Source organism: Lithobates pipiens, unplaced genomic scaffold (genome assembly GCF_037356315.1).
Source record: "Lithobates pipiens isolate NorthernLeopardFrog02 unplaced genomic scaffold, aLitPip1_a1.2 Scaffold_22, whole genome shotgun sequence".
In the NCBI taxonomy this organism is placed as follows: Eukaryota; Metazoa; Chordata; class Amphibia; order Anura; family Ranidae; genus Lithobates; species Lithobates pipiens.
In genome coordinates, this window is record NW_027507784.1 from 109,725,432 (window position 1) to 109,739,720 (window position 14,289).

The following is a 14,289-nucleotide window of genomic DNA, read 5'->3' on the forward strand; positions in this document are numbered from 1 at the left end:
AATTTTTCACACTGAGACAATAGTAAATTTAAACAAAGTATTTATCTTGACTAAATCTGTATGTAATGTGGATATAAATATCAGTGTTGTCTTAAAAGTGAACTGTAAGTAATTAATAACATCTTTCATATCACTGACATTTCCATAAGACTTTGTTATTTGTGTTTTGGTAGGATCTTGGCATGGATTATTTTTTGATAGGAGAGTCTTTTGAAACTTCTGTTCCGTGGGACAGGTAAGACTTCATGTACACTGGTAAAGCTCAACTCCAGACTTCCTTTATGCTGAGTAGCTTAGTACACGTTTAAAATGGATATATGGAAAGTGTTTTACCAGTAAAAATGTTTTATATTTGTCAAATTCTGAGATGTAGACAGCAGAACCAGGTTAGTAGCCAGCTAGACCACCTTCCTGCCCATATCAGCACACTGAGGAGCTTATCTCTATCACTTTGCCATCTCCTTTTGTCAGCATGTTCCTTGTAAGTACGTGTGCATGCTGCAAACCTGATTAGCTGATGTTACCCATGCTTTCTCCCACAGTGTAGTACTCTACTGTATAAAACAGTGATCTCAAAACTACCACCCTCCAGCTTTTGCGGAACTACAGGTCCCATGAGGCATTGTAAAACTGACATTTACAGGCATGATGGGAATTGTATTTCCTGAACAACTGGACGGCCATAGTTTGGAGACCCGTGGTATAGAAGATAACAAGAGGCTGATGCCAAGCCAAGTTTGGCTACTTACACTTGCTACTTTTACAAAAAAAATTTTTTTTGTTTTGCATGGCGTTCACTTTTTAACAGTTTGACAGTAATAGGAAGTGGTTGTAAACCTTACAAACCACTTTGACCTACAGGTAAGCCTAGATTAAGGCTTACCTGTAGGTCCAAGAAATATCTCCTTAGGAGATATTTGCCGAAAGACAGGCGCCGTAGACAGCGGTGCGCAGGCGCACTGAGCGCGCCGCAGTTAACGGTGATATGCCGCAAGTGGCGGCTCCCGTGCACATGCACGGGAGTGACGTCATCGTGGCTCCGACGAATGACAGCGCCGGAGCAGCGAGGCCCACCAAGTTTCTGATAAGAGCATGTCCATTCCGACCATATAGTAGTAAATGTTTCCCAGGAGTGGACACCAATATGGCGAATCATAAAACATATGTTCACTAAATGGCTTCTGCTGGCTCTCCACCCATCAGGAAAGCCCCCCTCTCTAACATGTTTCACATGTGTAGGGCTGTGATGATAGAGACCAACATGGGTGAAACATGTTGGAGGAGCTTAACTGAAGCGGTGTTGTGATTTACTGTATTGGTGTGCGTTCCTGGGAAACATTTGTGACTGTATGGTCAGGCTTGATATGCTCTTATAGTGACCTAGCACCCAACAGCCATGTTTAAACCAGCGGATGCATCTGAGAGGAGCATGTGAGCGGTGCTGCTTTTCCTTCAAATAGTTTCAGGTATCCCTGCCCTTTGTCAAGCCAGTAGTGGGCAGGTCTTCTAATCTACCCAACTGATGTTGCTCTCCCAGAGCTGTCAGCTTGTGGATGTATGCATGCTGTCAGACTGTCAAAACAAAGAAATTCCCAGCTCAACTTGCTGTTGGCACCATATATAAATCCTGTATAATAATAATAAATGCTTAAAATGGAATAGTGATTAAAGTGAAGATAACAGTTCTTTGTGCTGACAACAAGAATCGTGAAGGACCAAACGCATTGGAATGTCTTGCTCTACATAGTTATGAATGTTCTTTTCTATATTGCAGGGTGCTAGATCTTTGTCGAAACGTCAAAGAGAGAATTGTTCGAGAATGCAAGGAAAGAGGCGTTCAATTTCCACCACTATCAACGTGCAGGTATGTCAATTCTTGCCTTGTCAGAACATCCACTACACTATTCCAGTTGCAAGTTTTGTTATGCATCATGGATCTATAATTGTGTAGTTCTTGCACATGAAACGGCATTACCATACAGTTTAGTGCCTTTGTTGCAAAGTTTTATGAGCAAAGGACATCTTAATACTATACCACTAGAGGAAGCATCATAGCTGCTGTTGGTTAGTCATCTGAGGTTTTATAACACCAGCCAGGCTTAGAAGTAAGATTGATTGATTGGAGCGCTTAACCTTTGTTAAAGTCAGCACATTGATTGCGATTGAAACTGAATAGAAGTCGCATCAAGGTTTCACGATGGAAATTTCAAAACGAAATAAAGACCACTTGACGAACATAATATAAATAAACTATTATCGTGTGGTCGTTAATTCCTACAACCAGCACTTTATGAGTTTAAAATTGGAAAGATCCACTCAAGAAAGAACTGTTGGGAGTTTTATTTTTTGTTTTATACAAGCTGAGTAACATTTTTATCTCTCTTTTGACGTGTTATTTTTTACTCGATTGAGCTAGATTAAATTGTTAGCAGTTTGGGTTGTTAAAAACTTCCAAAGCTGTAAACGGAATTGTAGATTATATTTAGAACTTAAGAAAATAATTGAGGGATGTGGTAAAAAGATGAATAACAGATCTCTTAAAAGCCTCAACATCTGAGGAAATGCCCTTAAAACTTTCTTGGTGGTGCGTTGCAAATGTGTCTCTATTATCTATTCTCTCCAGTTGAGATAATTGCAGGGCATATATCTTCACGCGGCAGTGCTAACAAAAACAAAGCTTGAATTGTAAACCAAATTCTTTCACACAAAAATGTCAAACATATTCTCTGGTTTGTCATTACATGTTTATGGTCCAGCTTGGGTTGATTATCTTTCGTTGTGGGTTCCTCCAGCAGCATGGACAGATGTAAATCTTGCTCCTACACTGCTATCAGGAAAATGGTTTGTTAAACTCTTTAAGTAAACTTTTAGCCCCGTAGGATGGCCACACACAAGCAAAAGATGATGTAGGCTGATCGTTTTATGCGGGGTACACACAACCTGCTTGGTTGAACAGGGGGGGGGAAACGAGAGATCACCGTACTAACACAATTGATGTTAGTGCGATGATCTTCTGCTGTGCCTTTGTGTTCGGACAGGGGGACTCCCTTACCCACCAGAACACACTGATCAGTGCATGTAGCCATTGACTGGCAGAGCTTGTCAGATGCTGGTTTTCCAGCATGATTGTTCGACAGAAGCCAGTCGTAAGACCAGCTACTGCAGAACAGACAACTGTACACACAGCCAAAAGTCAGCTGATTCCTGCCGAACCGACCATTTTCGACCTGTGCATACCCCACCTTAATCATGCATAGCTTTCTTGGAAGCTTTTTGGCTAACATTAGAAATGTAATTTGAATTGGGGGCTAGTAGAAGATAAGCTGTTTAAGAAGGGCATCCAACTAATTTCAAAGTACAAATTAAATGATTTATACTTGGGTTCAGCCAGTGTTGTAATCCTGATACTCTTAGCAGACGGGGCAATCAGGTGCTGACTAGACTGTAATAGCCCCTGGTCTATATTGGTGCAGCACCGTAAAATCAGCGTCGCACCGATTGGAACGGTGCCATTGCCGGCAATAGGCTGCGACTTGTCATGTGATTTGACCAAATCACTCCAATGTGAACGAGGGCTTATTGTCAGCTTTTTTGAAAAAGCTGAAGTTAGAAGCTGATTGAATGTCAGTTCCTTCGGTTCCAGGGACTGATGTGAACGTGCAATATATACCCGCCTCATGCACTTTTTTCTAATTGCACAGGGCTGTCAAAAAAGTAAAAGTGCTCCATGTGGCAATCTCTTGATAATCTTGCAAACCTCACTTTTTCAGTAATCTGCTAATCAATGGATGTCCTCTTTGTAACTTTCACCATTATGCAACCTTCTATTTATGGGCCCATCACTCTTTAAATTTTCCTTAGCCTCCAGCAGGTGACTTCATTATTCAAAGATTATATAAAATAGCTATAACAATAATGTTATGCTCATCATGCAAATCTATGGTCATCACTGTGGTAGAGCATTTATTGATAGCTGACCCAACATAGACATTTTATGTATTTTCCCAGGATATTTTTGGCTAGGAATGAATAAAGCACACAGGATAGGTTTACACTGCAGATCTTGGTGTTCATGTCCAAATAAGCACAAGTTATTTTTAGCTCTGAACTCCATATATTACGCTCTATGTACTTTCATAGTACATTAAATTAAACCGCATTGTGTGGCAAATCCGCAGTCGTGTTTCTTCTGTTTTTCCGTTCTAGTTGAGATTTTATGAAGTTGCCTTTCCTCTGCTGAAGCTGATCATAGCTGACATTGTACTATGCACCTTGGAGATGATGGTGGATAATATCCTGTGGTTACATTTTTGTTTTTCTATCACTGACAGATTTTAACTTTTTTTTTTTTTAAAGCTAGATATAGGCATTAGATAGTCTATCACTGAACAGAATGTATTAAACTGATATGTGCATAGACATTCAAGCTACTATAATCTGTGCATGCTGCATAGACCTCCAAATCCCCAGCTTTATTCCAGGGAGACTAAAGAGATCAGTCATAAAATGGCAACAATATTCTTAAAGCGGGGTTCCGCCCACATATATATATTTTTCGCCATCCCCTCTGCTTCTGTAAATCATATACAGTAAATCATCTCTATAATGCAAGTCCGATTCGTGTACATCCTTTTTAGAATTTATGTACCTTAATTTTCGTCTTCCTGAGCACTTCCATCTTGATTGTGGGCTTGTGATGCCCACTAGGACGCTCTTCTAGGATAAGGTGCTACTGGCTACCCAGCATGCACCTCCCGATCTCGCGCATGTGCAATCTAGACAGGGCGTAGCGTGGACAGTGTGTCTGGTTGCCATCACAACGGGCAGCGATGGTGGAAGGACCCACCCTGTTATGGCAACAAATCCTTTGGGGATGCCCACGGACTCCTGGGAATGATGAGGAGGATATGAAGTACAACGCCGCGGCCCAGAAATGGCAGATTAGATGGGACACTCTAGCAACAAGACAGATACAGTAAGTAAAGAAAAAAGAAAAAATTGGGCCAAATGCTATGCGAGCAGAAAGGAACAGATTTATATAAAGATTAAATTATGGGTGCAACTCCGCTTTAAAGAGATCCGGTCAACAGATTATTCATTTTAAACTGCCTTCTTCCTATAAGATTATATCTACATTTTATTTACCTGTAAAAGCCTCTATTGCAGGGATATGCAATTAGTGGGCCTCCAGCTGTTGCAGAATTACAAGTCCCATGATGCAAAGCAAGACTCAACAAGCATGACACTTGGGAGCAGAGGCATGATGGGACTTTGCAACAGCTGGTGGTCCTCTAATTGCATATCCCTGCTCTATTGTATAGACATCAAAAAAGTCCTGAGGTTGCTGCTAAATGCCCCCATCTTGGATGTGAAGTCAACAGCTCCAACACACTCAGCTTTCACTCAAGTGACACACTATAGTATTCCACTTCACTCCTCCCCAACCCGCCAGCTATGCTACATAAAAGGATATTTGGGATGGGTGGAAGCTAAGCCAGCACAGACAGGAATTGGACAATACCAGACGACGAGAGGACAATGATGTGCAAGGAGGGAGGGGGCTGTGCTAGAGAATTGACTCTTCAGGAAGGAGTTCCTCAAGTTCAAAGTCACATTCAAGTGAATAAAAATTATTTATGGAAATTAATGTATTTTAAGTAATGATTTAAAATACTTGATTTTTTTTGTTCTTTCACCTTAACACAGTGTGCAATAAACTGACTTTAATTGGTCAGATAAATGAAATCTGGACACAAATGTCAGCTTTTGCAATAAAAGTTTGTGGCTTTCCTACACCTTTGCTCAAAACTGGTTGCCACATTAAAGTGGTTGTAAACCATAAAGCCCCATACACACTTTCAGATTTTCTGCTGATTTTTTTTCCTTCAGATTTACCAAAACCATGTAGTGCAAGGGCCTGCCTGATTGCATACAAATTGAAACTCCTAAGGTTTGACCTCATATTATATGGTTTTGGTAAATCTGAAGGAAAAACTCAGCAGAAAATGTGATAGTGTGTATGGTGGGGCTTTACATATATATATATACCTAGTGAAGTGACTGGCCTCAGGTGATACACAGAGCTGAAGCTAATCCTCCTACACTAATCCTTCTCTACATCAGTTGAAAGTGCTAAATTTATAAAGCTTGTAGAGCTATCAAAAAAGGGGGCGAGGAGCTGAAATTACACCCTGTAGAGCTCGGGGAGCAGATCTCTGAGAGCTGATTGGAGGGAAGGCCACAGTCACATAGTTACATAGTTGGTAAGGTTGAATAGACACCAGTCCATCCAGTTCAACCTGAGTGAGTGTCTACAATTGCCCACAATCCAAGGTCCCCATTCATATACTAGGGCCAATTTTGGACAGAAGCCAATTAACCTACCAGCATGTCTTTGGAGTGTGGAAGGAAACCGGAGTACCCGGAGGAAACCCACGCAGGCACAGGGAGAACATGCAAACTCCAGGCAGGTAGTGTCATGGTTGGGATTCGAACCAGCGACCCTTTTTACTGCTAGGTGCTAGATGTGCTAACCACTACACCACTGTACCGCCGCCCAATTATCCCATTGCACATGTTCCTGGAATAAGCTGTTCAGGGTGCTGTAGCAATCACCAGCTGGATACTGGTACTCATACAAATTTTAGATATTTGCTAGCACACAAAGGATCATCAATTTTGTCCAAATTAGTTTTGTTCAAGAAAGATCACATCACAAAGCAGTGTGCCTGACGAAGGGGTCCTGCATGGCTCCCAAACTTTACGTTACACTGCTTTGTGATGTGATCTTTCTTGAATAAAAAAAATGTTTGGATGAAATTGATGATCCTTGGTGTGCTGGCGAATATCTACATATCGATTGGAGTGAAGGGACACACACCCCTCCTTACAGTTAATCTGGTGGAACTGCCTTCTCGTCACCATTTTTTCTTGGTGTCTGGAAAACTTGTCAGAAGAGATTCATGCTGATAGCAGAGGAACAAAGCAGCAGAAAGAAATTACACTTGGTGCTCTTCACTGGAACAAGTAAACACTATGCAGGGATTGGTTTTGTTCATATTTCAGGTCTGATGTTTATAACCACTTTAACTACTTGCTGCCCGCCTTATATAGCAGAATGACGGCGGCAAAGTGGTTTCAATATCCTGACTGAGCGTCATATGACGTCCTCAGTATAGTAAGCCTTTGCGCGCCCCCAGGGTTGTTGCAGTGTGTCTGTCAGTCTGACACACCGCAACTACGATCTCAGTTAAGAGTCTCTCTGACGAAGACTCTTTACCACGTGATCAGCTGTGTCCAGTCACGGCTGATCAGTGTAAATAGGAAGAGCCGTTGATTGGCTTTTCCTCACTTGCGTCTGTCAGACGCGAGTAGAGGAGAGCCCATCGGCTGCTCCTCGGACAGGGGGTCTTTGCTGATCAATTATCAGCGCAGCCTCCCCGAGGATGCCCACAGCATCAGGTATGCCACCCTAGACCACCAGGGATGCCAGTCAGTGCCCACAATGGATGTCAATCAGTGCCCACAATGGGCATCACTGATTGGCATGCATTATTGTTTGGCACTGGCATCCATCAGTACAATATCTTCCGCTACAATGCCGCCTATCAGTGCCCATCTGTGCTGCCCATCCGTGCCACCTATCAGTGTCGCATATCAGTGCCACCTCATCGGTGCCTATCCATGGCACCTTATCAGTGCCCATCAGTGAAGGAGAAAACTTACTTATTTACAAAGTTTTGTAACTGAAACAAAAAAAACATTTTTTTTTCAAACTGTTTGGTCTTTTTTTATTTGTTTAGCAGAAAATAAAAACCGCAGAGGTACCAATACTACCAAAAGAAAGCTCTATTTGTGGGAACAAAATTATAAAAATTTAGTTTGGGTACAGTGTAGCATGACCGTGCAATTGTCATTTAAAATGCGACAGCGCTGAAAGCTGAAAATTGGTCTGGGCAGGAAGGTGTAGAAGTGCCCGGTATTGAAGTGGTTAATAGAGGGATTTGTTTTCTCCATGTCACATCTACCAGCAAGGCGTGCCTTAGATCTTGCACTGTAGATATACATCTATTGGGCTGTAAGCACACTCGCAAATCAGGAAGTGCTCTGTTATTTTTCATGTGACGTTGTACCCAAATTAAATTTTGATCGTTTTTTTCCCCAAAAATATAGCTTTCTTTTGGTGGTATTTGATCACCTCTGGGTTTTTTTTTTTTTTTTTGCGCTATGAACAAAAGAAAGCGACAATTTTGAAAAAAACACAATATTTATTACTTTTTGCTATAATAAATATGCCATTTATTTTTCCTCAGTTTTGACCAATATGTATTCTTATACATATTTTTGGTAAAAAAAAAAAAAAATCCCAATAAGTGTATATTGATTGGCTTGTGCAAAAGTTATAGCGCCTACAAAATAAGGGATAGATTTGTCATTTTAAATTTTATATATATTTTTTTTTTACTGACGGTAGCGATCAGCGATTTTTATCGTGACTGTGATATTGCGGCAGACAGATCGGATACTTGACACTATTTTGGGACCATGCACATTTATAAAGCGATCGGTGCTATAAAAAAATGCACTGATTACTGTATAAATGGGACTGGCAGGGAAGGGGTTAACACTTGGGGGCGCTGCAGGGGTTAAATGTGTGTCCTAGGGAGTGATTCTAACTGTGGGGGGAGGGGACTGATGAGGGGAGGAGACCGATCGGTGTCCCTCTGTACAAGGAACATACGATCAGTTCTCCTCTCCCCAGACAGGACGTGGATCTGTGTGTTTACACACACAGATCCACGTCCCTTCTCTGAGATGAGCAATTGCGGGTGCCCGGCGGACATCACGGCCGCCAGGCAGCGCATCGGGTCCCCAGCAGTGTGCGCTCTCCACAATGCTGGGAAGCGGAGGATGTCATATGATGCCCGCCCAGAGGGAGGAGCGGTTCCTGCCGCCGTATTGTAAAATGAGGGAGGAACTGGTTAATAACCCCCCCACCACCACCCCTTACCTCTCAGAATCTAATTGTATTTGGTATAAATCCGAGTTGGTACCACGCCTTTTAAAAGGTATCCTTTGCAGATAACTGCTATAAAGATATTATTTTAAAAAGATGAGTGATTGTGAGTTGCCTTGTCCTTTAGGAAGTGCTGATGAGTAGTCTGCCAGGGAGCAGTAAACTACATCACACACTGATTCTATGTATGAATTCTGCTTCTCTCTGTTTTATGAATATGTTTTAACAGCTGGAATTCAATAGCTACTACAGCAGTCAATCTTTCAGCAAGAGTAATACAGTGGCACAGCAATTCCTTTGCAGCCCAGTGGATTCCACAAGCATGGGAAATACTGAATCCTTTATGCCTACATGCATTCTGTTTATGGGGATGTGTATATTTCGGTGTATCTGATCTACATGACAGCCGCTTCTTTTAATACTTGTCTTGATAGTCTTGGCAGAGTCTGGAGGTATATATTATGGTTCTATATGAAGGAGCATACTGTGTTTTATAACCTAAATATAGTTTGGTATTTAAATACACTTCTATAAATAGATGTTTTTGTTTTTTTTAAGGGAAAGTTGCTCTTGTGGTTTCATGATTTATAGATTTATCTTCAATTACATTTTAGGTATAGCTGGATTTTTAAAGTGAGGAGAAATTAAACTTTAAAGGGTTTGTAAAGGCAAAGTTTTTTTTTTTTCTCTCTTAATGCATTCTATGCATTAAGATAAAGCCTTATGTGTGCAGCAGCCCCACTAATACTTCTAATACTTACCTGAGCCCCATCTCTCTCCAGCTATGTCCATGAGTCCCTCAGCAGTCCGGGACTCTCCCTCCTGATTGGATGAGATACTGCTGCGCCGCTATTGGCTCCCGCTGCTGTCAAAGTCAGTTACCCAATCAGGAGACAGAGGGAGCGGGGCCAAATCACAGCTCCATGTCTGAATGGGCACACAGAGTACTGCTCGGGTGCTGTGGGGGCACTCAATAGGAAGGAGGGGACAGGAGCAGCAAAGAGACCCGAGAAGAGGAAGATCCTGGCTGCTCTGTGCAAATCCACTTCACAGAGCAGGTAAGTATAACATGTTTGTTTAAATAAAAAAAGCCTTTTTTTCATCAATTTAAGTAAAATGCAGTAGAAAAGTACAGTCTCTTAAAATGATAAATCTACTTTGTTTTATCAAAAGAGATAATGAAGGGCAATTTGTCAGAACTGGAGCAGCTAGAATCTATGCATGGCAAACAGTCCGCTTCTACCTTTCATTTTCAAAGCTCTATTGAACAAGATAGCTGATTGGTTGCCATGCACAACTGCTCCAGTTTTGATAACTTCACTACAATATATGTACTGTGGTTCCTGTCATTAAGATCCCGATACCTCCTGCTTTGTCCCCCTTGATTTCTGGAGAAATTGATAACATGCTTTTGACTTGGATCTTTAACTATAGGAATTTAACTTTGTGCACTGGTCCAAATCGTTTGAAAGGGGGGATTATGGTGTGGGGTTGTTTTTTCGGGGGTTGGGCTTGGCTCCTTAGTTCCAGTGACGGGAACTCTTAAGTTGTCAGCATACCAAGACATTTTGGACAATTTCACGCTCCCAACTTTGTGGGAACAGTTTGGGGGTGGCCCTTCCTGTTCCAACAGGACTGCACACCAGTACACAAAGCAAGGTCCATAAAGACATGGCTGAGCGAGTTTGGGGTAGTGGAACTTGACTGGCCTGCACAGAGTCCTGACCTCAACCTAATAGAACACCTTTGGGACGAATTAGAGCGGAGACTGTGAGCCAGACCTTCTCGTTCAACATCCGTGCCTGATGTCACAATTGTGTTCTGGAAGGCTGGTCAAACATTCCCATAGAGGCTCCTAAACCTTGTGGACAGCCTTCCCAGAAGAGTTGAAGCTGGTATAGCTGCAAAGGGTGAGCCAACTCAATATTGAAACCTACAGACTGTGTATATCCAGACCATGTGGTCCGGATCTTTCCAGAGCTTGAACCAGCTCTGTGACGTTGGCTGAAAACGGATCACAGGTGAGTAAAATGAACTGCACTCTTGTGATCCATAGGAGAAGTATAGCCAACAAATCTTTGGCTATACTTCTTTAAGCCATTATTTGAGTAAATTGCTATGGACTTTGCAACCAGCCATCATAAAGAAGGTAAAAAGGATCTATGCACAGTTCCTCCGTGTCATGTACCTGAGAAGAAACCAGAATGACTGTTATATTATGTGTGGAAGCCAACACTCCTGGTATATGTGACCTGCAACTCTCTTGGAGGCTTCTGGAGCTGGGGCATGCCATTCTCACGCAGGCATAAATAGAGGCGGGGGGGGGGGGAGCTAGATCAAGAAATAAACTTAACAAATAAATGGTCAGCTATTTTGGAGGAAAGTTTCCCCCCGAGTGAAGAGTGAATTCTGCGTTACCCTTTTTTTTTCCCCTTTTCCATCTCGGATTTTGTGAATTAGACTCTTCTGGGCATATTTATAAAACTGTGACTATGATAATCACCAAACATTTACTGCAGGTGAATTAATCTCTATCATTTAAAAAAATCCATGTGCTAGGAAGATTCATCTGCACTATGTTGAATGTCACATTTAGTGCTTTATAAATATGTTCCTATGTGCCTGGTCATTTTTTAATGTGGTAACCTTGTAGGTAGGCAGTTTGTGTAAAGGAGCCCAGATCTTACAATTGGACTTCTGCTACAGCAACACGGATAGGCGCCATCTAATCTGGGAACACCTATTTGAAAATGTTGGCTTTGTTTGCGACCACATTGCTTACATGTTACATATTAGATCTTTATTGACAGCTGTCTTTTTTTTTATTTGTGGAGTTTTGATCATCATGTTTCACGTCATAATTCCAGTACCACTGACATTTTGTAACCTTCTCTCAGAAAATGGAATGTTCAAATGCATCCTCGTTAAATTTCAGTTAGAGGTGGATAACCTCTGACCTCTCGCACTATATAACTATCGCAGCAAGTTTATAACTGCTATTTTTATTTATTGCCAAGCTTAAACCACACAGTCAGCACAGACCTTTGTGTACATGCATGTCAAGTTTAAAGTATGACTTATCCTAAAGAGCAGTGTGGGAAACCAAGAAAAAAAACGCATACATTCTCACCTATATGGCTGCAGTACTAGTCCGATGCTGCAGCTATACTGCAACGGCTGTAATACCAAGAACTGTGCAATCACATGACTGCTGTTGTCGGTCTTTATTGAGCAAAGAGCCGTGATTGTCAGTCGCTGCTCTCTGCTCTGCCCCTTCAGTGCTCACTGGAGCAAAGGACAATAAAGGGGACAGGAACGGCTGGCTTAAGCTCTCAGCTGTGCACTGAGACCTTAAATTCAGAATCCTTTCAGAGCCTTGGAACAACTCTGATGTTAGCCGTCAGTGGGTTTTAATGGGTGCACCTCCTGTGACCCACATGAAAAGTTTGGCCCAAAAATACTTTGGTCATACTTCTCTTTTAAATAAATACAAATGAATCCTGAAGTTGCTTGGGCTTTCAGCAGTTAACAGATTAGATAATATAATAATAATACATTTATAATGCACTTTCCATCAAAAAGATCTCAAAGTGCTACATGGTTACAATCAAAATATACAACATCAATTGAAAAATATTTATTAAAAAGAAAAGTCTTTTATCCTTTTTTAAAACTTTCAGTTGATTGAAATACCCTCAGACTATCAGGCCGAGCATTCCACAAACGTGGGGCAGCAGCACAAAAGGCCCTATCTCCCATTGTCGTTTAATCTAGTTTTTGGAATTTGGAGAAGATTTAATTGAGTTGAAAGAAGGGAACGAGATAGATTTTGCAATCTCAAAAGTTCCTTAACCACTTGCCTACTGGGCACTTAAACACCCTTCCTGCCCAGACCAATTTTCAGCTTTCGGTGCTCTCACACTTTGAATGACAATTACTCAGTCATGCAACACTGTACCCAAATTAATTTTTTGTCCTTTTTTTCCCCACAAATAGAGCTTTCTTTTGGTGGTATTTGATCACCTCTGGGGTTTTTATTTTTTGCGCTATAAATGAAAAAAGACAGAAAATTTTGAAAAAAACGCATATTTCTTTGTCTCTGTGACAAAATTATGCAAATTATTAATTTTTCTTCATAAATTTTGGCCACAATTTATACTGCTACATATCTTTTGGTAAAAATAACCCAAATTAGTGGATATTATTTGGTCTTTGTGAAAGTTAGAGAGTCTGGCTACAAGCTGTGGTGCGAATCATCCAAAATTGATCACATCTGATGTACTGGTGGCCTATCTCACTTCTTGTGACCCGAACAAGCCAGGAAAGTACAAATACCCCCCAAATGACCCCTTTTTGGAAAGTAGACATTCCAAGGTATTTAGTAAGAGGCATGGTGAGCTTTTTGATGTCATTTTTTTTCCCACAATTCTTTGCAAAATTAAGATTTTTTTTTTTTTTTTTATTTCTTTCCACAAAATTGTCATTGTAATAGGTTATTTCTCTCCCACGGCATGTGTATACCACAAATGACACCCCCAAAAAAATTCTGCTCCTCCTCCTGAGTATTACAATACCACATGTGTGGGACTTTTTCACAGCCTGGCCACATAGAGAGGCCCAACATGCAGGGAGCACCATCAGGTGTTCTAGGAGCATAAATTACACATCTAACTTGTTGACTACCTATTACACTTTTGAAGGCCCTGGAGCACCAGGACAATGACACGTGACACTGATGACAGATGGCACTAATACGTGGCAATGATGACACTTATACGTGGCACTGATGACAGATGGCACTGATGACAGGTGGCACTAATACGTGGCATTGATGACAGATGGCACTAATATGTGGCACTGATGACAGATGGCACTATGTGGCACTGATGACACGTGGCACTGATGACACGTGGCACTGATGACAGATGGCACTTATACGTGGCACTGACGACAGATGGCACTGGTGACAAATGGCACTAACAGGTGGCACTGGGGGCGGATGGCACTTTTTTTTAAACTTTTTTTCCCCACTTACCGCCGCTGCAGCCGTTCATCTCTCCCCTCTCACACGCTGTCTGTGTATGGAGGGAGAGCGGCGCTGAGAGATGATCTCATATTTTTACATATGAGATCATCTCTCATTGGATAGGCCGATCGCGCTGTAAACGGCCGCTGTGATTTCGCCGTTTACAGCGATCTGTGTTTGCCTGTCTCCGGGGGACACGGCAAACACAAAACTTCCCCGATTTGCGCCCGCGGTGGCGCGCATTGCG

General features: G+C 41.7%; 1 protein-coding gene across 1 annotated transcript in view; it reads left to right on the forward strand.

The window, feature by feature from the left end:
- AGPS (alkylglycerone phosphate synthase) overlaps positions 1 to 14,289 on the forward strand; it is a 317,568-nt gene that overhangs the window by 254,674 nt on the left and 48,605 nt on the right. Inside the window, exons 16-17 of the mRNA XM_077448089.1 lie at positions 174 to 235; positions 1,775 to 1,864. Coding sequence (XP_077304215.1) covers positions 174 to 235; positions 1,775 to 1,864 — 152 coding nt within the window. The remainder of the gene's footprint in view (positions 1 to 173; positions 236 to 1,774; positions 1,865 to 14,289) is intronic.